A 22,597-nucleotide genomic window follows, 5' to 3' on the forward strand; every position below is an offset into this window, starting at 1 on the left:
ATGTGACATTTTACAGCCCAGCTGTCGGGCCAGAATCAATAAAAACCCTGTCAGCACAGGGTGAGGAGAATATGAAGTAGGCAAGCAAAGGGCAGGAGGGTTTGGTGCTGATGTCTCTGGCCAAGCATGTTACCACTCTAGAGGGAGAGTGGGTCAGGAATTTTAGATCTGCTCCCACCCTGGAAATCTCAACTTTGGATATAATGCAATGGAAAAGGAATCCAAATGCTCTGTGCCTTCTAAAACCAGTTCTATCTTGCTTCACCTAATGTTTGGCACGGCTAATCTTTCCTAATTTGACAGTTTTGTAACCATTTCACTTTACATCATCGGATTGCTAAAAATCCATTCTTAACAGAAAACAAAACTTCTTTTTCCTTACTTAGGCATATTATCCACTTTTATTGTAGAAAGACATATACATATAAGTAAAAGGATCATTTCACTTGGTCTCACCATTCATAGGTAACCAGTTCACACCTGGTATATGTCTTTCCAGATTTATTTCTGTGCACATACACATGTACAAATATTTTGATGAAAATATGATCATACTGTGAATACCATTTATAATGGCCCCTTGGTATGGATCAGTTTAGATCAGTTTAGATCCAGATCTTGTTTGGTGTCCATATAGGTCTGTACTGTTAAGACTGCATAGTCTTGCGCTGCATGGATGTACCAAAATTTATTTAATTCCCTGTCACTGGACATTTTTGTTGGACATTGTAAGCAATGCCTAAAATAACATTTTTGTACTAGTGTCTCTGGTATAATTATTTCCTTAGGATAAAGTCCAAGACACAGAACTGCAAGGTCTGAGAGATTAGCAGCATTTTTAAGGCTTTACAACGATGTCTATGAGGTGTATCTGTTACATCTTGCTTCATACAAATTCTTCTGTGTATCCAGAGCTCAGTCTACAGCTTTGAGCACCAGGGAGGCCAGCCGGGCGGCCTAGTCAACACTTCTGCCTAGTATGTCTGCCTCAAGGTAACTGAGCTGCTGAGGCATGGCCTGGAATTCAAATACTCTCTTGGCACTACAGGGGCAATCTGGAATACCCTTTTCTGGGGGGATATTTTCACCAGGAATCCAGATCAGGACAACACTTCCGCCAATCTCTGAGAATCTTGTCCAGATTCAAAAGCTATGGTAGGTTTAAACTTCTGGAAGATTTTATCTTCCCTGGACTCATGTTTTGCTGTGGAATCCAATTCTTTCTCGTGCGCTTCACCCACGCTTCCTATGGTCTGTGCAACATCATCCTTTCCCACGACTTCAGGTGTAATGCCATCTTCTGTTTCTATTACAATTTCAAATCCTTAAAAGAGGAAGTGGGAGTCTGGAACTCAACTATCCAAAGCGGTAATGTGCTTTGGGACATCTGGAGCAGGTCTGGGGGCCCAGATAGCCGCAGGCCCTGAAGAGGGGAGCACCAGACTCCAGCTGGAGGCACAAGGATTCTCCTGTCTGTGGGGCGGATCCTCAGGAGGTGTCTCATAGGAGTAATACTCCTTTTTCCTGGTTCCTAAAAACTCACAGCCGTCTTAGCCTGGTGGCTCTGGTAGCTGAAGAGGAAGAAGCCTCGGTGGAAGGCATCCCACGGTGGCCAGGCAGCGACACGTGGACACGTGCACCTGCAGCACAAAGCGCTCCATGAGCGATGAGCGACGCACAGCTCACAGGCCGGCGGCTACCCCGGCGGGCCCCGCCCGGCCCCGCCCCCTCCGCGGGCTGCTCGCCCACCTCCGTCAGAACTGCTCCCAGACAGTTCTCTCAGCCCAGCGTGTCCTCCTCCCCAAGCCCTGCTCCGCCTCCCACTTAAATCCTTCAATATATTCATAAAAGCTGTTTTTAAATCCTTGTCTGATCCTGACATTTAAAAAATCTGTCATTTCTGGCTCTCTTTCTATTGCCTTGATCTCCGCACCCCCGAAATATGGGTCACATTTTCATACTTCTTTTCATGTCTACTATCTTTTGATTGAATTTAGGATATTGCAAATGTTTCATTTTCGAGCATTTGGATTTTGTTGTCCTCTTTGACAGAGTGCTGGGCTTCCTTCTTGCAGGTAGTTCTCTTACTTGCAGATCGGCAGGGTCCTTCCCAGGCTTGTTTCTAAGCTCTGTTGGGTGAATCTGGAGTAGCCTTTACTTTAGTGCTACTTAAGTTCTGTTCCTCAGGTGTGACCTTTCTGGGATTTCTACTGAATATCCTGGGTGTTCATCGACATATCTCCATGTGGCTGGTCAGAACTCAAATGTCTCCAGTGCCATGCAAGCTATAATTACTAAATCGTTTCTTTTTTCTCTGGTAGCTGTTCTTTGCTTGGCCTTGTGGAATCTCCCCTGTATATCACAGAAGCTAGCCTTCAGCCAGAACCTTCAAAAGTGTCATGCAGATTTATGGAGCTATTTCCTTGCGTTGCTTTGCAACCTCAGCCTCCCTCAGCGTTCCAAACGTCTGTCTCTGTCTTCTCAGCTCAGCAAGACTGCTGTGCTCTGCTTGGATTCCTTCTCTCTGCACCATGGTTTAGAAGGTTCTTCAGGCAGAAAGCACAAGTGATTGTAGGATTCAGCTCATTTCCCCTTTTTTCAAAAGGTGTGTGTTTTCTGAGGACTGGAAACAGTGGTTTCTTATATCCTGTCCAGTGCTCTCATTGTTTATGGCACAAGAATTGGTCTGGAATCAATTTACTTCCTATATACTCTTTTAATGAGGTTTGGAGGGGGTTATTATGTGGTTTTAAAAAAATACAAATACAAAACCAGTATACTGGTGCTAAGAGAGGTTTTCCTCACTCTTAGAAAATAAATGGGTAAAAATAAATAGTACCTTTTCTGCCTCTGAAGACATGTGATGCCACAAAGGGTTGCAGCAGCACCCATGAGAGAAGCTGATCTAAGGGGAAGGCCAACAGGATGTTGACAATAACAGTTCTAGAAAACACCTAGGTCTGTGATAACATCAGTGAGATGACCAACCCTGAATCTGTCCTAGCTTTAAACTAGCCATTCTCAAACACTTAGTCTCAGGGCCCCTTTACAGTCTTAACAATTATTGAAGATACCCGGGTGGCTCAGTCAGTTAAGCATCCAACTTTGGCTCAGGTTATGACATCACGGCTCATGAGTTTGAGCCCCACATTGAGCTCTCAGCTGGCAGTACAGAGCCTGCTTTGGATTTTCTGTCTCCCTCTTTCTCTTCTTTGTCTCTCTGTCCCTCCCCCTGCTTGTGCACTCTCTGTCTCTCAAAAATAAGTAAATAGGGGTGCCTGGGTGGTTGAGTCAGTGAGCGTCCTACTTTTGCTCAGGCCATGATCTCGCAGTTTGTGAGTTTGAGCGCCACGTAGGGCTCTGTGCTGACAGCTCAGATCCTGGAGCCTGCTTTGGATTCTGTGTACCCCCCTCTCTCTATTCCTCCCCTGCTCATGCTGTGTCTCTCTGAGTCTCAAAAATAAATAAACATTAAAAAAATTTTTTAATAAGTAGACATTTAAAAAAAATTAAAGAAAAAATAATTATTGAAGATCCCAATGAACTTTTGTATATGTGAGTTATAGCTATCAATGTTTACCATATTATTAATTGAAATTGAGAACATCACAAAACATGTATTTATTATTACTTTAAATACATAATTGGGACACCTGGGTGGCCCAGCTGGTTGAGTGTCTGGCTTCAGCTCAGGTCATGATCTCGTGGTCCACATTGGGCTCTGTGCTGACAGCTCAGAGCCTGGAGCCTGCTTGGATTCTGTGTCTCCCTCTCTCTCTGCCCCTCCCCGGCTCACAGTCTGTCTCTCTTTTTCTCTCTTTCTCTCAAAAATAAACATAAAAAAGTGTTTAAGTAGATAATTAATCTATTATAGAATCTAAAACCGATGACATATTACCACAACTAACATTTTTATGAAAAATAATGTCTTATAAAACAAAAAATAACTTAGGGATACCAGTGACATTGTTTTACATTGTTTTTGCAAATCCCTTTAATGTCTGGCTTAATACCAGACAGCTGGATTTTCATAACTTCTTTTGAATTCATTTTCCTCTTATCTGTTGTTTTGGTTGAAAAAACAAACAAACAAACAAATCTGGCCACACTCAGATATGTAGTGGAAAAAGGCAGGAATATTTTTATTCGTGTTGAGAGAATTGTGGATATTCTTCTTTAGCAGACACCAAAAACTTAACAAGTTGCAGTTATTTACAGGTTATTTATAATGTGGGCTCTGAAAGGATCTCCAAAAATACTTATACTCTGTTACAGGACTCAGGACATTTTTACTGTACAGGGTCAGACAGTCAATATTTTCCACTCTGCAGGCCTTGAAGTTTCCGTTACAGCTGCTGAGGTCGGCCAGTGTAGCTCGACAGCAGCCATTGATGATATGTGAACACATGAGTATGGTTGTGTTCCAATAAAACTTTATTTACATAAACTTTTTTGAAATAAACTTTTTGTAAACAACTGTTGACTTCTGCTTTATTACAAATTAAAATCCATCGGTCTATCCTGCACTTGGGATGGATGTTTTTCATCATGCCAAGGCCCTGAAAGGGTTTTAGGGACCTTCAGGGGTCACTAGATCACATTTTGAGAACTACTACTGTAATATTTTTGTTATATGAGGTCAAACATTTCTTATTGTTAAAGGCATTTTCCGTTGGATCTTCTGTTCCTTGCAGCCAAAAGCATTCTAGGTGATACATTCCTGGGTGGTTTCTCAAGCCAGAAATATGCACACTAAGTTTCTATTTTGGATTGTGGGAAATGGCAAATCAAACCCAACCGCATTCCTTCCCGCCAGTTTGGTGTGCGGGCAGTAGAATGGAAATAGCAAGTTGCATGTCCAGACTGAGAGGTCCTGAGCCTGCTGGGAGCCTCACAGCGCCCTGGAACATTTCCAGAGAGCTTCAGAAAGTTTCACGTTTTCACTGGGAAGAACGGAGGTAACCAAAGAGTCTTCATTATCTAGACAAGGGGCATATTAGTCAGGATTCTCTAGAGAGACAGAACCAATAGGATATATATATAAAGACATTTATTATAAGAAATTGGCTCTCATGATTATGGAGACTGAGAAGTTCTGTGGTCTGGTTTCTGCAAGCTGGACATTCAGGTGTAGTTAGAGGCTGAGTTTATAGGCCTGAGAATCCAGAGAACTGTTAGTGTGAGTCCAAGTCTGAGAACAGAAGGTGGATGTCCCGGCCCAAACAGTCTGGCAGACAGCAAATTCCCCCCTCTTCCACCTCTTTGTTCTAATTCAGGCCTCCAGTGGATTGGATAACGCCTGCCCACACTGAGAAGAGCAACTGTTCTACTCAGTCTACTGATTCAAATGCTAATCTCATCCAGAAACACCCTCACAGAAATGATGTTTAGCCAAATATCTGGACACCCCATGGTCCAGTCAAGATGACACATAAAAGTAACTATCACAATAGGACAAGGCAGGATAAGTCAGCATGAACTTTAGAATGTCAGACTACAGGGGAATGCGGGTGTCTGAAAATGTGTGAGCATATAGGAGGACAGTGAACAGGACACCCCTGTCTGATAAGGTCCCTGTGCCAGCATCACATCTGCCTCCTACTGCTTAGAACCAACCTCAGGGAGCAGAGGGAGAGGGTGAAAACTCTGAGTTGACTGAGGGTCTCCTAAATTGATAAGTATTAATCTACATTGACTACATTGGCATTGTCATTTCTGCCAAACAGAATAGGGGCTCTTGAGATAGAAATTAAGATCAATTTTAGGAGGACTTAAAAATTTTTATATGCCTTTGTTTAAGCACTAAAAATTCATATTTCCTAACAATGGACATCATCAGACTCAAAGATTTTGCCAACCTGATGAAGAGAAATATCCCACTATCATTTTACTTCTTTTTTTTTTAGTTTATTTATTTATTTTGAGAGAGAGTGTGTGTGCAGGAGGGGCAGAGAGAGAGAGAGAGAGAGAATCCCAAGCAGGGTCTGCGCTGTCAGGGCAGAACCTGATGCAGAGCTCGAACTCACAAACCATGAGATCATGACATGAGCCAAAGTCAAGAGTCAGATGCTTAACTGGCTGAGCCACCCAGACACCCCCATTTCTGTTTCTTAATCATCAGTGAGGAAAAGCATCATTCAGATGTTATTGGGGGCACTATTTTTGAATCCCCCACAGTGCTTTTGAATTCAGGGCAGTTAACATTACAGTTTAGAATCTGCAGACAAACCTATGTGCACAGAAATGGGTGCTGCTACTTTTACCTTTTTTTTTTTTTTTTTTTTGAGAGAGAGGGAGAGAGAGAGAATGAGGATGGGGCAGAGGGCGAGGAAGACTGAGAGAGAATTCCAAGCGGGCTCCATGCCCAGCACACAACCCAACTCGGGGCTTGATCCCATGACCCTGAGATCATGACCTGAGCCGAAATAAAAAGTTAGATGCTCAAATGACTGAGCCACCCAGGTGCCCCTACTTTTATCTTCAAAGTGAGTAGACTTAACCATTTGTCAAGGACTAAATAGACCACTTACAAGACATATTGCTCCATTTCAAGTTGACTTTCTGCCCTTTTTGTATGTTGATGCTGTTTACCATGGAAATTCCATTTTGTTTTCATATATACACTTCCCTGCTATGCCTTCCACTCAGCTCTGTTGACTGGCTTCTGGAAACAAGGCCAGGGCACTAGGCTCTGCGTGATTCAGGATTTTGTTACTTCCCAAATCTCTCTTCTCTTTCGCAATATTCTAATAAAAATAATCATATACTTCTTTGAATCTACATTCCTCATAACAGGCAAGTAATTTTCCGTGTTGTGCAATTTTCTTATATATATTAAACAGCTTTGGTTTGCTTGCCTGCAAGGGTAATATCCATCTATAAATTACTTTGATTAAAAACAAACTGGTGGGCGCCTGGGCGGCTCAGTAGGTTAAGCATCCAACTCTTGACATTGGCTCAGGTCATGATCTCAGTTTCGTGAGTTTGAGCCTCACGTCTGACCCTGCACTGACAGTGCAGATCCTGCTTGATATTCTCCCTCTCTCTCTCTGCCCCTCCCCTGCTTGCATGCTTTCTTTCTCAAAAATAAATAATATATAAAACAACTTTTTAAAAAAATGGTACACAGGATAAAGAAGATTCCCTGAAATCCCACTTCTCTAACATAGCAGTTATTTGCTTTTTTAATATTAGCTTTAATCATTGTTTAACTACACAGATATTTTACATATTTATCATGCTGTGTCATTAAGCATTGGTTATCAGTCTGCTATATTTAGCCTACAAACATGATAAAACATAAGAACACTTGTATTATGGATTTTCACAGTCCTTGGCTGTTGTGAAATTCAAATATCATCACCTCTCTTTATTCTACATTTTAAATTAATTTATTTATTTACTCATTTATTCAAGAAATATAGGGGTGCCTAGGTGGCTCATTTGGTTAAGTGTCCAACTTCTGCTCAGGTCATGATCTCACAGTTCACAGGTGTAAGTCCCACATCAGAGCTTGGGGACTTCTTTGGATTCTGTGTCTTCCTCTCTCTCTGCTCTTCCCCTGCTCATGCTCTCTCTCTCTCTCTCTCTCTCTCTCTCTCAAAATAATGATAAATGAACATTTTAAAAAAATATTTATGATGCTAGGCAATGCAGGTACAAATGTAAATAAGAGAGACATTGTTCCTGCTCTTAAGGATATTACAGTCTAGGAAGGGAGATAGATATCATCATGTGATTTTCATGCATTTACCCATTTGAGCCTTGCATTCATGTTATATTTGCACAAGCATCAAAATAGGAATGCCCATTTTTTTTTAAATGATCTCACTAATTATGAACAAGTGGACTGATATGTGGCAGCTCTGTGTGTTTTGGTTGATCGAGTTATTTCCTCAGGACTATAAAAGCAGAACCATGGCAGGGGTCTGGAAGACTTTCTGTCCACTTTTGTGGTTTAATCTCCAGACAGCACTCCCTTCTACTTCCTGCCACAGGATGGGTAGTCAGATAAAACGTTCTTCTGAATGAGAAAAACAATTAAGCATTGAAAATGTGAGAACAAGAAAACACCAGATAAAAATAGAACTCACCAGTCTGCTTTATGAAACACATTTTTAACTGGTGGATTTAAAGGTAACAGTTTTAGCTTATTCTATCCTTTGTGGACTACACCGCATCTATAAAGAGGAAGTCAGCAAAACATTAACTAAAGGTACCACCTGGTATTAAAAAAAATTGTTTTATGTTTCAGGCCTAGAACTAATCATTAACCCTTTAAAAAAAAACTTTTAAAAAATTTGTTTAAGAAATATCACTTAAAACTACCAAGTTGAAAGAATAGCACAGTCAACTCTTGTATACCCTTCTTCTAATTTCAACAGTTTTTCATGTTTTGCCCATTTTCTGGCTTTTGCTTGTGTATAGATATACATTTATATATATATTTTTCTGAATTATTTGAAAGTAGATTATAGACATCATAAAAATTCACCCCTAAAAGTTTCAGGATACCCCTCCTAAGGACAAAGACGTTCTCTTTTTTTTTAAATAATTTTTTTTTAAAGTTTATTTTTTGAGAGAGAGAGAGAGAGCAGGGGAGGGGCAGAGAGAGAGAGGGAGACACAGAATCTGAAGCAGGCAGCACAGAGCCCAATGCGGGGTTTGAACTCATGAACTGTGAGGTCATGACCTGGGCCTAAGTCGGACGCTCAATCAACTGAGCCACTCAGGCACCCCAAAAACATTCTCTTATATAACTACAAGGCCATTACTACCACCAAGAAACTTATCATTAATTCATTAGTGTCACCTAATATCCAAATGCCAGCCACAACATCCCAGGATCGTGAGTTGGCTCAGCCCATCTTCCTGCAGGCCTTGCTGCCTGGGCACTGAGCCTTGTCCCAGCCCTGTCCCCTGCCTGTCCAAACCTAGAAGTCTGACTTGGAGCAGAGACTATGTTGGACTGCCCAGAGCCTATGTCAGTCACCTCCATCCACCAGCACAGACCTCTGGATGCTGATGCCTTCCCACACCCCTATAATTGAGCTCACTGTTCCCTATCCCTGTGGGCTAGACCTGCAGCCAGGCTGATGCCTCTTGACCTTGACCTGTGGCCATTCAGTAGCTGTCCATTGATATTTCAAATGGCAAGTGAAGATGTTAATCATATGTAATAGGACTGGCCATAGACATTTCCAACTTGTTTTTGAGCACAACGCTACTAAAACAAAATGGCTTTTAGCAGCAACACCCATGACTTAAATTTCATTAATATTTATGTCAAAAGAGAGTTGCTCATAAAAGCAAGGTGCGTTTCATCTTCTTAGTGAAAGGAATGCCTTGGACCGATGAAGACCAAATTGTTGACGGTGGTGAAGTGAACTGCTTCAGCTCTCATTCCCCTTGCTTATTTAATCTCTCAGCCTAAGCCTGTCTCTTGTAGCGGGGCAGGGAGAAAAAAACTCTTCAAGTCCCAGTGGCCATCTGCAATGACCGTGACAGGACTGAACACAATTAGCAAAGATTCCGTGCGAGGATGAATGGGTCAGGTGACACACACATTTGCCAGCCCTGGCTCTTGTCCTGGTCACTTGCAGGTCCAGAGAACAGGGAGGACTCTGCAGAGCTCTTTGCCCATGGCAGAGAGATGCAGGCATTTCTCAAGGGCATGGGCTTATTTGAATAAGGAGTACTCCCTACTCCTGCCCACTAGGAAGGGGAACTTGCTGGAGGGACAAAAAGCCCAAGAGAAAAGGAAAAAGCCTAGGAGTGAATAAAAATAGAAACAGGCTCAATGCTCTGGCAGGCAAGATTCTCAGTGAATCTGGTCCTTCAGTGAGTAGAAATATCTCATTGAAGTGTAATCCCATGGGCAGGCTTTTGGGCTTTCTGTTTTCGCCACATTAACACCCTGACAAAGGGCTGCAGCATTGTTGATGCAGGAAGTGAAGGGAAGAGTAGATGGCTCCCTCCCCCCCTTTTTCCCTTTCATGCAGACAGTCCTGGAGGCTGTGTAGTGGTTACCTAGGCAACTGTGGATGTGAAACTCCAGAAAATGTGCTGTCAGGCGGCAGGAGATGCAACTGCTGAATTTTCTACTGGCATGACACGATGCCAGGCCATTTTCTTAACCCCTCTGAACAGTTTCATCCTGCACCAGGAGGAGATCATCCCTACCTCATGTGTGCATGTGCGTGTGTGTGTGTGTGTGTGTGTGTGTGTAAGTGCCTGAACTGACACTAGAACCCAGAAGGAGCTCAGCGTGGATCTCCCTTCTTTCCCACTCACCTCACAAACATGTTGCACTGAATAGGCACCACTGAATAAATGGGATAGAGATCTGATATAGAAACAGTTTTGGTAACGAACGAGACATTAATTCAGTTTCTATAACTGGAATGATACTTAACACTTGATAAGAAAGTTTAGTTTTGGTGTTAGGTGGTAAATCTTTTGTAAATTGAAAGATCATTTGAAATGCAAATACTTCTAGTTTATTGCCTTTATTAATTTGAAAGTTTGAAAATGTAATGTTTTAGATGCTCCTTAAGCCAATACAGCTGCAATTAGTAGGGGTTTGATAAGCCTCATAAATAGCACTCCCTTTTTTTTGCTCTGCATGAATTCAGACCAAATGAGAGATGGCTGGAGGAGTTGGACATAATATCAATGGCGAAATGGCAGCATTATTAGCGATAAAACCCATAGTACTGACCAAGCAACAACAATGGGCCTTTTGATGCTGCTCCTTAGAATTGGAAAGACTTCACATTCCCACCCCAGGCCGTGGCCCCTCCCCGTGTTAGCACCCCTGCCAGGGATGGGCCTCCTCGCCTCCTGGTACAGGCCGCCCACAGCACCCTCTCCTGGCAGGCAGACCACCATCCAAGCAACGCAGTGTAATTAGAGGTTGCGGACCATGTGGGCCTTAAGGACTTCAAAGGAGTTAAAACTAGACGTTTCCAATTGAATTAAGGAAACGAATTCCCCCTTCAGGACTCCGAGGCTCCTGGAAGTTGGTCACCAGTGGAAACTTAGCTGAGCCCCTGTCTTCAAGTGCCTTCAGCTAGAAAGATGCCTCACCCACACGCATGGTCCCTTCCTCAGGGACATGTTGCATGTTGAAGAGGGCATGAAGGTTTAGCCCCCTTGCCTCAATTTGGGACATCCCTGAAGGATCATCTCCAGGGCATCCCCTGGGACTCCAATATGCTTCTTGGACAAATCTCTCCAAGTCTGTTTCCCGAGGGACCGTTGGGAGACAAGTAATTTTCAAGTAACTGGATCATGTATCCAGATTGTAAGGAGGTGATAGACTCTACCATACAGAATTATATCTGGAAACTCACATTCTTCTGTCATTTTCTTCACATATTTATACGATCATATTTCTCCCCAGTTTTTTTTTTTTTTCTTCAGTTGCTTCTCTGTGGAGTTGCTATTCATCTGATGTTGGGCCTCTGGCTAGCCCTCTAATTTTTTTCAGCAAATTCTTTCCTATTTTCCATACCCCTACCCCTTTTAGATTTGCTTGACTTATACCTTCCAGGGTCTCAACTGAGTTTTCAATTATGTTCTTATATTTTCTAATTTTTAAGAATTTTTCTCAATTCTTTAATTTTACCTTATATGTGTTCTATTCTTATTTCATGGATACACTATATCATCCCTTCTCTGAGGAGATTCATGAAACTTTTAAAAGATGTTTTCTTTTCCCTTCGTAATTTTCTCCATGTTTCTTTCTTTCTTTTTAATCCTTGTTTACTTGTTTGAGCCTCTGTCTTTCATGATAGAAGCTTTTTATAAGTATCTGGTAATCTTTAGTTGTATGCTCATTTTTTAAAAGTTTATTTAATTTTTTTTTCATAGACAGAGAGCACAAGCAGGGGAGGGGCAGAGAGAGAGAGAGAGAGAGAGAGAGAGAGAGAATTGCAAGCAGGCTCCTCACTGTCAACACAGAGCCCAACATGAGGCTTAAGCTCATGAACAGCGAGATCATGACCTGAGCTGAAATCAAGAATTGTATGCTTAACTGACTGAGCCACCCAGACCCCCTGTGTGCTCATTTTTAAGACAGAGTCACTAAGAAGCTAATCGGGACCTCCGAGCCCATGCGTAGAGCGTTTTGAGCATAAGATTCATTAGGTGAATTATGGGTGATCTGTCCTGTTGTTTGCTTGGAGAACTGTCAGTGGCAGTGTACAAATTGGACAACAGCTGAATATTTGCTCTTTGATGGTGAAATTTTGTGTGTCAACTTAGCTGAACTATGGAACCCAGCTGTTCAGGCAAACAATAGTCGAGATGTTGCTGTGAAGGTATTTTGTAGACATGATTCACATTTCAACCAACTTACCGTTTTATTAACAGATTACCCTTTATAATATGGATGAGCCTCATCCAATGGTTGAAGTCCTTAAGAACAAAAACTGAGGTTTCCCAGAGATGAATCCCTTCCAGACTGTCACATAGAAACCCTGCCTGAGTTTCCAGCATGTGGGCCAGCCCTGCAGATTTCAGGCTTTCTTGGTTCTGTTTCTAGAGAAACTGACTGATACACACTCCTTTACCATATAATTTTGCTACTCCACCAATCAAGAAGTGGAGTCTATTTCTCCACCTCTTGAATCTGGATTTGGCCACATGATTTGCTTTTGCCAACGGGACATTAACAAGTGTGATACAAGGAAGGGTAGGAAAAGGACTTGTGGATTGGGGCTTGCCCTCTCCTGCCACTGGGGACCATTTTGCCACCACATAAACAAGCAGGATCAACCTGATGGATGATGAAAGACACATGGTTTTTCCAGCTGACATCAAGCCAACTGCCAAACATGACAGTGAGTCCCTCACTAGACCAATAAGCCTGCCAGCCAATAGACATGTGAGTGAAGCTACCCTAGAACATCAAGCCCTAAATGAACTGGCCCATAACAAAACCACTCAGCCAACCCTCAAGCCTATAATTAGTAGTAAATATTTTGTCTTAACCCACGAAATTTGGTGGTGGATCTTTATGCAGCAAAAGATAGCATATATAATCATTATTATTACGTCTTTCTTCTTAAAATGATCATATGGCTCAGATTATCCCCACCAATACCCTGCTTCTTCTGTCTGGCTGCCAGCATTCCAACTGATGAGTAGAAGGCTGGAGTTTTGAGCATTCATAATGTAAATATTCATTTAGTCCCCTGAATAAAGTATGGCCAACTATGAAGTTTTAGAGGACATAAGGTGTTCACACAGGAGACTACCCTCACTTCTAACAACAAGTGCCAGTTCAAGGGGCCCCCAGAAACACACTCCGTTTTAGTAATTTGCCAGAAGGATTCACAGAACTCACTGAAAGCTGTTATGTTCATGGTTATGGTTTGTTATGGAGAAAGCATATAGGTTAAAATCAGCCTAGACAGTTTAAGTGTCTGCCTTTGGCTCAGGTCATGATCTCACGGTTCGTGGTTTCGAGCCCTGCATCAAGCTATCAGGCTCTGTGCTGACAGCTCAGAGCCTGGAGCCTGCTTCAGATTCTGTGTCTCCTTCTGTCTCTGTCCCTCCCCCACTCACGCTCTGTCCGTCTCTCTCTCAAAAATAAATAAACATTAAAAAATATATTTTTTTAAATCAGCCAAGACAGGAAACACTTGGGGAAGAGTCCTAAAGGGTCCAGATGTAGAGATTCCAGTCATCTTGTCCCCATGGAATCAAGGACATTGTTAATCCCTAGGATATGTGTATGAAACACACACAACCAAAGAAGTTCACCTGAGCCTGTGGGGTCCAGAATTTTTATTGGGGCTTTTATCTCCTGCCATCAGGGACACATACTCCTCACATGGCCAACATTTAGTCTCCAGCCCCTTCTGATACCTTCAGTCTCTAGTTCCTGGGAGATCTAAACCAGTACCAAAGCCCTTATCATAAAGCACATTGACAGACTGTCTGGTGGCTAAAGCCCTCAAGCAAATAAAAACGCTCCTATGAGACATTCCAGGGCCCTAGAAATTACTTCCCAGGAGCCAAGAGCAAAGGCCAGACTTCCCTTTGGATAAGAATAAGTTTTCACTATACAGGTCACCCCCAAGCTTTTGGCCAAGACTCTGTTACAGCAAAACAATTACCTTTGTCTGGGCATCTATAATTAATATAGTATTTACTACACAAAGCAATAGTAACTCACCCTATAAAGCCATGACATACATGTTCATATTATTGTACTGGGTTGATTACTCTTTTCCCTTCTCAATGTATGCTATTTGTACTTTATGACAATCTTGTACAGAACTGTTTAGCATAAAAATTAGGTGATGGTTAGTTAAATCCAGTTGTTCCTCAAGCCAGTCATTTTATTAATCCTGATGAGGACTTAATTCAATTTCTCAATATATTTGATTATCAATATCAGTATTACCATAAGACCTGTTTACTTAAGGTGGTTAACTCTGATCAACAAGGCCAGTGTTACACCATATCACCATATCAGGTTGCACAGCAACCTGAAAAATAAGAGTCAAAAGATCTGCCATATTACCAGAGCCCCACTGAGTCATTATCAATTAGTCCAGTCCATCATCGAATCTTATGATTTCTGAGTCATGTCACTCAGTTTGTAGGCTTCCATTTGACTGTGTCAAGGTTCCAAAGGCAAGAGTAGTCCACCAAAGTGTATGGCTCCACCCTTTCAGGCATCTGGTGTAATTGGGCTAAGAGACAATACCATCTCTTTTCCGAGTCTCTCTTAAGGCCCCAATATAATAGTGCATTTCCTTCATTGTGTAAACCATTTATTCATTCCTTCTATCCTCACCTTTTATCCTCACCATTCCTCCTTCTCCACATTTACCATTTTAATTTTACCAAGCATTTCCACCTTCTTTTTTGGAAAGGATGTTATGTTTGGCTACTGTATTGGTCTAGATTGCCAGCAGCAATACTAGTCTAGCAAGTACCTCTCCCTCAATACTCTCTCATTCATGTAAGATAGGGTTACATGTGTACAGAAATAGTGGACTTTCTTGACCTCTAGATAGTGTAGCTGCATTCACTGTTAACCTCAGTATTGCAAGATGAGATAAAGGCACCACCCACTCCATCAGACCCTTAGTAATTCTGACATAAGATTCAGAATTATGGTGACAGTTTCTTGCTTAGGGATCATCCCTCCTACTGGCACCTGTGGTTGTTGCTCTGTTCCCAGTACCACTGTATTAGGTAGGAAAAAAGAAAGTTGAGGTTATATGGGGAAGAATAGTAGAGTAATAGCATCCCCTCCTATCTCATTCCCCAGATCTCATAGAAAAATGGAGAAATCTACCTGATGGGTACACTTCATTGGCCCTCTTTATGTTGAGTGTGAGCACATACTCATGAAGGCATGTAAGCCAGCCCTTCATGCCTTAATCATTGACTGTTCCAGTTATCTATCAAACTATCAGGATCAAAGTATGTTCCTTGAGCTGAAGACATGTGACTTGATGGCACAACTTGGTACAATATCTTCTAGTTCAGTCCTTTCATAGTATTTTGAACATTCACCTCTATCACTAGGTATGCAAAACCCAATCCAGAGCAAGTGTCTACTATGGCAGGAACCTAGTTGTAATCTCTAGGAGCATCAGCTCGATTTGACAGCTATGTGCATGGCCTTCCCCTTGGAGACTGCCCCAGAGCCATCTGCAGCCTCTCTCTTTCTTGTGGGCAGACTGTACAGTTGGTATTTTGTGCTTCATAGGGTGCAGGAGGAATATGTCTAAATTTAGCCCATCTCTGAATTGCTATAGGACAACACAGGAGGCCACCTCAAGTGAGTGCACAAGGATTGCCACTGGCCAATTCCAGCTACTTCCTGATACCAGGAGGAGGTTCTTCTCATAGGCATTGACATGTCCTACTTTAATGTACCTCTTGTTGTGCCTGGGTGTCTCAGTTGGTTAAGTGTCTGACTCTTGATCTCAGCTCAGGTCTTGATTTCAGGGTCATGAGCTCAAGCCCTGCGCTGGGCTCCACACTAGGCATGAAGACTACTTAGTCTTACAACAAAATTAGTAATAATAATTATTATTACTATAATAATTATAATAAAATCATAATAAATAATAAATAAATAATAATAAAGTTTTAAAATAATAAAAATTCCCATAATGATTTTCATAAGGCTGTACCCCATATGGATATCTCTTTAATAGGCCAGCTTTCCATTGTCTATCTGCCTGACCCCACAGCCCGGCCATTGGCCACCACCATGAGTCAGTAAAAACCCAAACACAGAGGCAAATAGCAGGCATTCCAGCCCACTGAGCTGAATTGTTTTTATTTTCTTCAATAAGAATGACTTGGAACTGTTCACTTTGGAATTCTTACCCATAAACCAAGAGGCTTTTTGTTGGTCAATAGAGAGTTGGTCAATAGAGAGTGGTCAATGTCTACTCAAATAGACATAGGGGCTAGCAGCGCCTCAGGTGGTTCCAAAGTCAGACCCAGAGAAAAAGGAGCTCCCTGCTCAGGAATATATCTCCTTGTTTTCCCTTAGCACCATTTCCTATATAAATAATTTCTTTTTTATTATGGAACTCTTCTGAGCACTCCCCTCCCCATTATAATATTTTTAGGACATTATCCAAGACATTATAGGTATTTCAATATTATTCTATGTCTTTCAGTCATAGGAACAATTTCAACTCATGTCAAATAGCAAGCTAGTAATTGTCTTTCAAATGGGAATGTTCTGGAATTTTCAAATGGAAATCCCAGTGGTCATTGCTGGGTGGTACTCGTAGGCTTTTGCCATTAGCTCCAGTCTGCACCCAACATAGGGTTATTGTACAGATAATCTGTCTGTACCAGCACCCCAGTCGAATTAACAATCTGTGTGGGCTCAGGCAATGTTTTTGACTCCCATTTAGCTGTCTAATTAATAATGGCTGAAAGGAGGCTTTACATGACTTCTGTATGATGATACTAGGTAGGGGAAGCATGCCTCAATTAGACACAATATTCACCCCCATAATATATTCAGGTAACAGAGACACAACCACTTCTCATAGTCTGTTCAAACATTTCATCCAACTTTTCACCTGAATCCCACTATTTCATTCTCATCCACCCAATCTAACTGTAACCACTGTCAGAACTTTACTTTCAAGCATTGGCATCATGGCGCACAGGGCTCCCATGTCAAGGAGTCCCAGAAACATCATTCTTAGACTCCTCAGCTATTTTACCCACTCATGTGCACAAACCCTTGGGCCCTTTGGCCAATCATTAACTTGATTAGGTTGTGGAACCATCACCTCAAGCAATTCTAGGGAGGTTTTCCCATTTTCATCTTTGCCAACCAACTTTTGAAATTCTTTCAAACTAGGGTGAATAAAGCAGATTTGTGTAAGGCCTTTCAGTGTGGGGTCCTGCAGTGGCTCTCATCAGTCTGTCCAGTTTCTGAGATTGCTGCAGTAAGACCTTTATTTTGGTCCCTTCTATGTCTGCTTTATTTATCCAGTAACTGTTTAAAGGTTTCTATCTTCCTGGGATGGGTCTCTAGACTCTCCCTTTTGTCTTTTCCCCCCATTATCTTGCAAATCTTAACTATCTGTGGCTTCAGTTTAACTATTTCCTTTGGTGACAGACAGAACAGACTGATTCCAAAGTTTGGCTCAGCCTCAAGATCCATCCCAACACTCTACCTTTCATTTTGGTTATTACAGATAACAACAACCAAGGGAGTGATATTTGCTTGTTTCTTGTTACTTTGCACTTCCTTATGCATCCAGTGAGACAACTCCTCCAGGAGCTGGAGCCAAATTTCTAAATTCTTTTGGTAACTTTTACCTCCAGTAACAAATTGTGGCACAGCTCCAGTTCTGTATCCTAGGTGACCCTGTGGCCACCCAGGAATCAAAGCCTCACCACCCCCCACCCATTCATTCTTCTTTCTTGAACAATGTTTCCATGAGTCAGGGTCAGGCTAGTGAATCCCACTTCTGACACAAACAGGGAAGCATTTGGGCCAACTGTGAAGTCAGAGGGAACAGTCTCCAAAAACATCCTTCCTTCTGACACGAGCTGCAAGGTCAACAGTCTCCAAGATTACCCTTAGGTTTGATTATTCACTAGGAGGACTCACAGAATTCACTGAAAGCTGTTATACGCACAGTTAGAGATTTGTTTTTAAAGGGAAAGTCTATAAAAGATACAGATTAAAATTAAGCAAGAGAAGAGCACAAAGGGAAGAGTCCAGAGGAGAACTATACACAGAGTTACTGTTGTCCTTCTATGGAATGAGGACATGTCATTCTCACTGCATTGATGTGCAACAATATGCAAGGGGTACTTCCCACTAGAGAAGTTCACCTGAGCCTCGGTGTTCAGAGTTTTTATTGTGCCTCATGTGCATGTGGATGTCCCAGCCCACACATCCAAACCCCATCATCCCCTTTTTACATGCAGTCTCCCCTTGGTCCTAGGGGTGCACACTGAAGGCATGGACTGCCCTCAGGGAGACAAAGGGAGAGAGACTTATACATGTACTACAAGTGGGCTCAGAGCAATTTGGGCAGGAATTTCAGACATTCTGGGATTTGGGACATGATCCAAAAGAGGGGTACAAGCTTTGGGTGGATATGACCTCTTGGTTCTACAAGTGTCTCCTATGGGGAGGTGCAAGGCAGAAAGGAAGAAAGGAAGAATGAAAGAAAGAAAGGAAGAATTAGAGAGAGAAAGAAAGAAAGAAAGAAAGAGAAAGGAAGAAAGGGAAAGGAAGAAAGAAGGGAGGGAGGAAGGAAGAAAAGAATGCCCATAATTGGAATAGATCCTGTTATTGAGCTAATCTTATTAACCCATATCAAATCTTTAGCTAGACTGCCTGCTTTCATCACCATAAAATTTTGATTTCAGTTCTTGAGGCACTAATTGATCAAAAAGGTTTACAAAAGCATGTTATATCTACGAGCCTAGATGTGGAATCCCAGTCCCAGACAAAGAGGCTTTACCTTCCTTCCTTGCCAGGTTATGAAGAAGCCTTAGAACAAGAGTCTAGGGGATTGAAGGACTCTCAGAAGGCTTGACTGTCACAGCAGATCACACAGGGAAGATTTTTGCACCTGGAGCTGCAGCTGTGTGGGCCAATGACAAGTGTGCCAGAACTCCTACATGTTCCATGTTCTGCTTCAGGAAATGACCAGAACTATGGACAATCTTACCAAAGACACCAACATCATCACCAGAGAACCAGGGGAAACTCCAGTGAATAGTCCTTAACAATTGTCTGGCATTGGACAGGATTCTGGCTTGCCAAAAGTGTGCCTGGGCAGTGGTCAGAAGTACTACTGGGCATGTATTCCCATAACGTCTATGCCACCACCAGAAATATTCACTACACACCCAGAAATCCACCAAATTGCCACTGTCATCTTCCTTCTGCCATTAAGTATGCTTCAAGTCCAACATCTCAGAGCCTTCTTAGCTAACTCCCTTCAAATTTCAAATTGTGGTTGTACTCCCTAACGTAATCCTTAATAATTATTCTTTTAGTGTATTCCAAAGTATACCTCTGTGACACCCCTGATCTCAAAGACCCTCTGACACCTGTCAGTCTTAGGACATGCCCAGCAGATGATAACAGCTAGTCTTTCTGAGCCAACAAGAACATGGAAGCCAGCCCACCTCTGACAACCAACTGAACCAACACCAACCTCACAATGACTGTTATTCCATCCCCCAGAGCAGATTGTATGCATGAATAAAAGGAGTAAATGACCAAGTGTTCACAATTTTCCACTTCTTACCCTCTACTTTGCTTCACCCAAACTTATGTAGGCTTTCCCCTACCTACGACCCATAAATTTGGCTTGCGCCAAGTTTAAACAAGCACACTGGTGAACACCGACCTCCTGAACAGTTCAGTGTGAGAATCTGCTGACTTTGGAGAAAAGTATTCCCCACTGCACAACCTGATTTTACACCTGCAGCCCCACCATCTTCCCTCCTCACCTACATAGTCCCTGCTGATTCTGCCCACCTCCCCCCTATAAAAGACAAGTCTGTTCTGATGGACATTGGATGCTTGCAACTTTCTGAGATCAGAATGTTAGATAATTTCCCTAATGTGAGCACCATCTGGACGTGATGATACATAATGTCAGAGTCTGACTTCCTGTCTGGAAGGCGGCAGGTGACCGTCCTGGGGCTGGGACTTCCCACCGCAGTGGGCGAGGCAGGAGCCAGCGTGGTGCAAGGGTGTGGGCGGGCGCCTGGACAAGGACGTGGTCTCTTTCAGAACCGCCATATTGCCCACCCCAACCTCCCCGCCCCCTTTCCTGCTGCAAATTCACAATGGAGCCTGTGCCCTCAGCGTGCCCTGCTCTGGCCACTGTCCCCAATCGGGCTCCCAGATTCCTCCTGCCTGCCCTTCCCCAACCATCCCCTGCTGGGGGCAGGGGCGACAGGCCACAGGATGTCAGTGGTAGAAAACTGTGCTGCCTGGAGGGCTGGGTGGGGTTTGCGCCAGGAGACATTGATCCCTGGAGGCAGTCTCTCAGGGCGGGGTCCAAGTGGTCCTTGGTCCTGGCTGGCAGGACCCGTCCATCAGCTGGGATGCTGTGACATTCAGCCCTGCCTGGGGGTGATGGCCTCCCCAGCATCCACAGCTTTCCCTAGAAGGGGATCTGCTGGGCTCACCCTCCTGGTTCAGTGCCCTTCCCGGCTTTGCAGTCTGTCGCCATAATATGGCCGATGCTCTGCAGATTTCCAAGCCCCTCTGCAGCAGCTGCTGGAGGAACAGGGGCTTGTGCCTATAGGACTCCTCCACTGTCTGACCACAATGGCCACTGTTCCAAGGACATGACAGGGAGAAAAGGGCCATCCTTCTTGATATTTAGGATGCTAGGCCATCATGTGGTTTTTTTTTTCTCCCCAGTTTTGGGAGGTCATCAGTGATGAGCATGGGATCGACCCCACTGGCAGTTACCATGGAGACAGTGACTTGCAGCTGGAGAGAATCAATGTGTACTACAACGAAGCTGCTGGTGATTATTTCGGTGTTTTTTGTTTGGTTTTGTTTTTTTGCCCAGTCAACCTTGCTTTGCATACCGTGGCAGACGGAATGTGCTAGGAACATACAAATGCCAAAGACATGCTTCTTGCATTCATTTTAAATGTCAACTGGCAAAAATACACTTCATAGTTCCTTACGACTCCTGCATGTTTGCCATGACTAAGCATGCCATCATCTCTTTTAAAGCAGAAAAGCACCTCTGCTCACTTTTGCCTCAGATGCTAGAATTTTCTCTAATGATTCTGCCGTGAAAGGCACATAGAGCACAGTCTTGCCTGTGATTCCCTTGCCCACTGCAGGTCTAAGTCCGGCTCTGTTCCCCGCAGGTAACAAATACGTACCTCGGGCCATCCTGGTGGATCTGGAGCCAGGCACCATGGACTCGGTCAGGTCTGGACCATTCGGCCAGATCTTCAGGCCAGACAACTTCGTGTTCGGTATGTAGTCCTGATCCATGGCAAATGGCTCAGTGAGTCTCCTTTCTCAACACTGTGGAAATCATCGTTCTTGGTGCTGAATGCTAAGGTGGAGATTGTGTGTCCATGGACAGCCTTGGGTCCTGGCCACTTCTCTGGCCCCTCTCTGGGCAGCTCAAAGAGCTGTCAGCCTGCAGAGGGCTTCTATGGTGCTCCTACTACAGAGCAGCCCGTGGCAGTAAAGAATACTGAGCAGTGATGAACCTTCCAACAGGAAGGTTGACAGGCTGCCGGTGATGTCAGAGGGCCCGAGACAGCAGGTAACCACTTCAGGAAGCCAGAGGCCAAAGGCACAGGTTGTGACCAGAAGTGGAGACAGCAGCTTGGAGCCCATCTTCTTTTTGGATCATATTGTACCCTTGCCCTTGCCTGTTTATTGATTGTACCTACATTAAGTACATTAAATACTGAATGCAGACCTGTACAAACTGGTCATGAACATGGTGCCTTTATCATCCCCTAATGGTGCCCAGGATCACCCGCAGATGAAATGTCCTTCCCTACAATCCAAATACTAACAGCAGAGGAACAGGAAGAGTGAGATCTTAGCAACTCCGCAAAGAACCAGGACAGCTTCATATGAGTCACCAGTATGATGAGGCTGCCCAGAAGCTGATGTGGTCCGAGCTGCATTCATAGCTCATAGTCAAGAACAATCGAACTCGTTCTGAACTCAAAATCCTGTTTCATGGGGCTGCGGGGAGGGAGTCCAGGAAGAAACTTGAAATGTTTAGCCAGTGAGGCAATACCTTAGGAGTATGAAAACTGCGGGTATCTGAAAAGTGTGGAGAAGATACACATCTTTAGCTGACAAACCAAACCTGAACCAATGGCTAAATGGTATGTATCAATAGATAGGAAGGAACTTTCTAAGGAACTTTGTAGCAGACACTGTTGGTACCAGGCCATGTTCCTGTGACCCTCATTCTTCCCAGAACCCCTACTGCATGTCCTGCCCACAATGCCCCTTTGGAAGGAGGACTGTTAAAGGACAGACCAGAGGCAAAATAGGCCAGCTTTCCTGGCTCTTGGTGTGACAATTCTGGTCCCTTACAGATCCCCCAGTGTG

General features: G+C 43.3%; 1 protein-coding gene and 1 pseudogene across 1 annotated transcript; one reads left to right on the forward strand and one right to left on the reverse strand.

Annotated features, from left to right (window-relative positions):
* Positions 1-776: 776 nt before the first annotated feature.
* On the reverse strand, positions 777-4,408 carry LOC115514875 (annotated as a pseudogene).
* Positions 4,409-20,875: 16,467 nt separating this feature from the next.
* LOC115513648 (tubulin beta-4B chain-like) lies at positions 20,876-21,514 on the forward strand. Its single transcript, XM_030314943.1, has 2 exons — positions 20,876-21,023; positions 21,379-21,514. The coding sequence occupies exons 1-2, from the start codon at positions 20,891-20,893 to the stop codon at positions 21,495-21,497; spliced, it is 252 nt and encodes an 83-aa protein (XP_030170803.1). The 5' UTR covers positions 20,876-20,890; the 3' UTR covers positions 21,498-21,514.
* The last annotated feature ends 1,083 nt before the right edge of the window (positions 21,515-22,597 follow it).

The sequence above is a fragment of the Lynx canadensis genome, chromosome B2, assembly GCF_007474595.2.
Source record: "Lynx canadensis isolate LIC74 chromosome B2, mLynCan4.pri.v2, whole genome shotgun sequence".
Lineage (NCBI taxonomy): Eukaryota > Metazoa > Chordata > Mammalia > Carnivora > Felidae > Lynx > Lynx canadensis.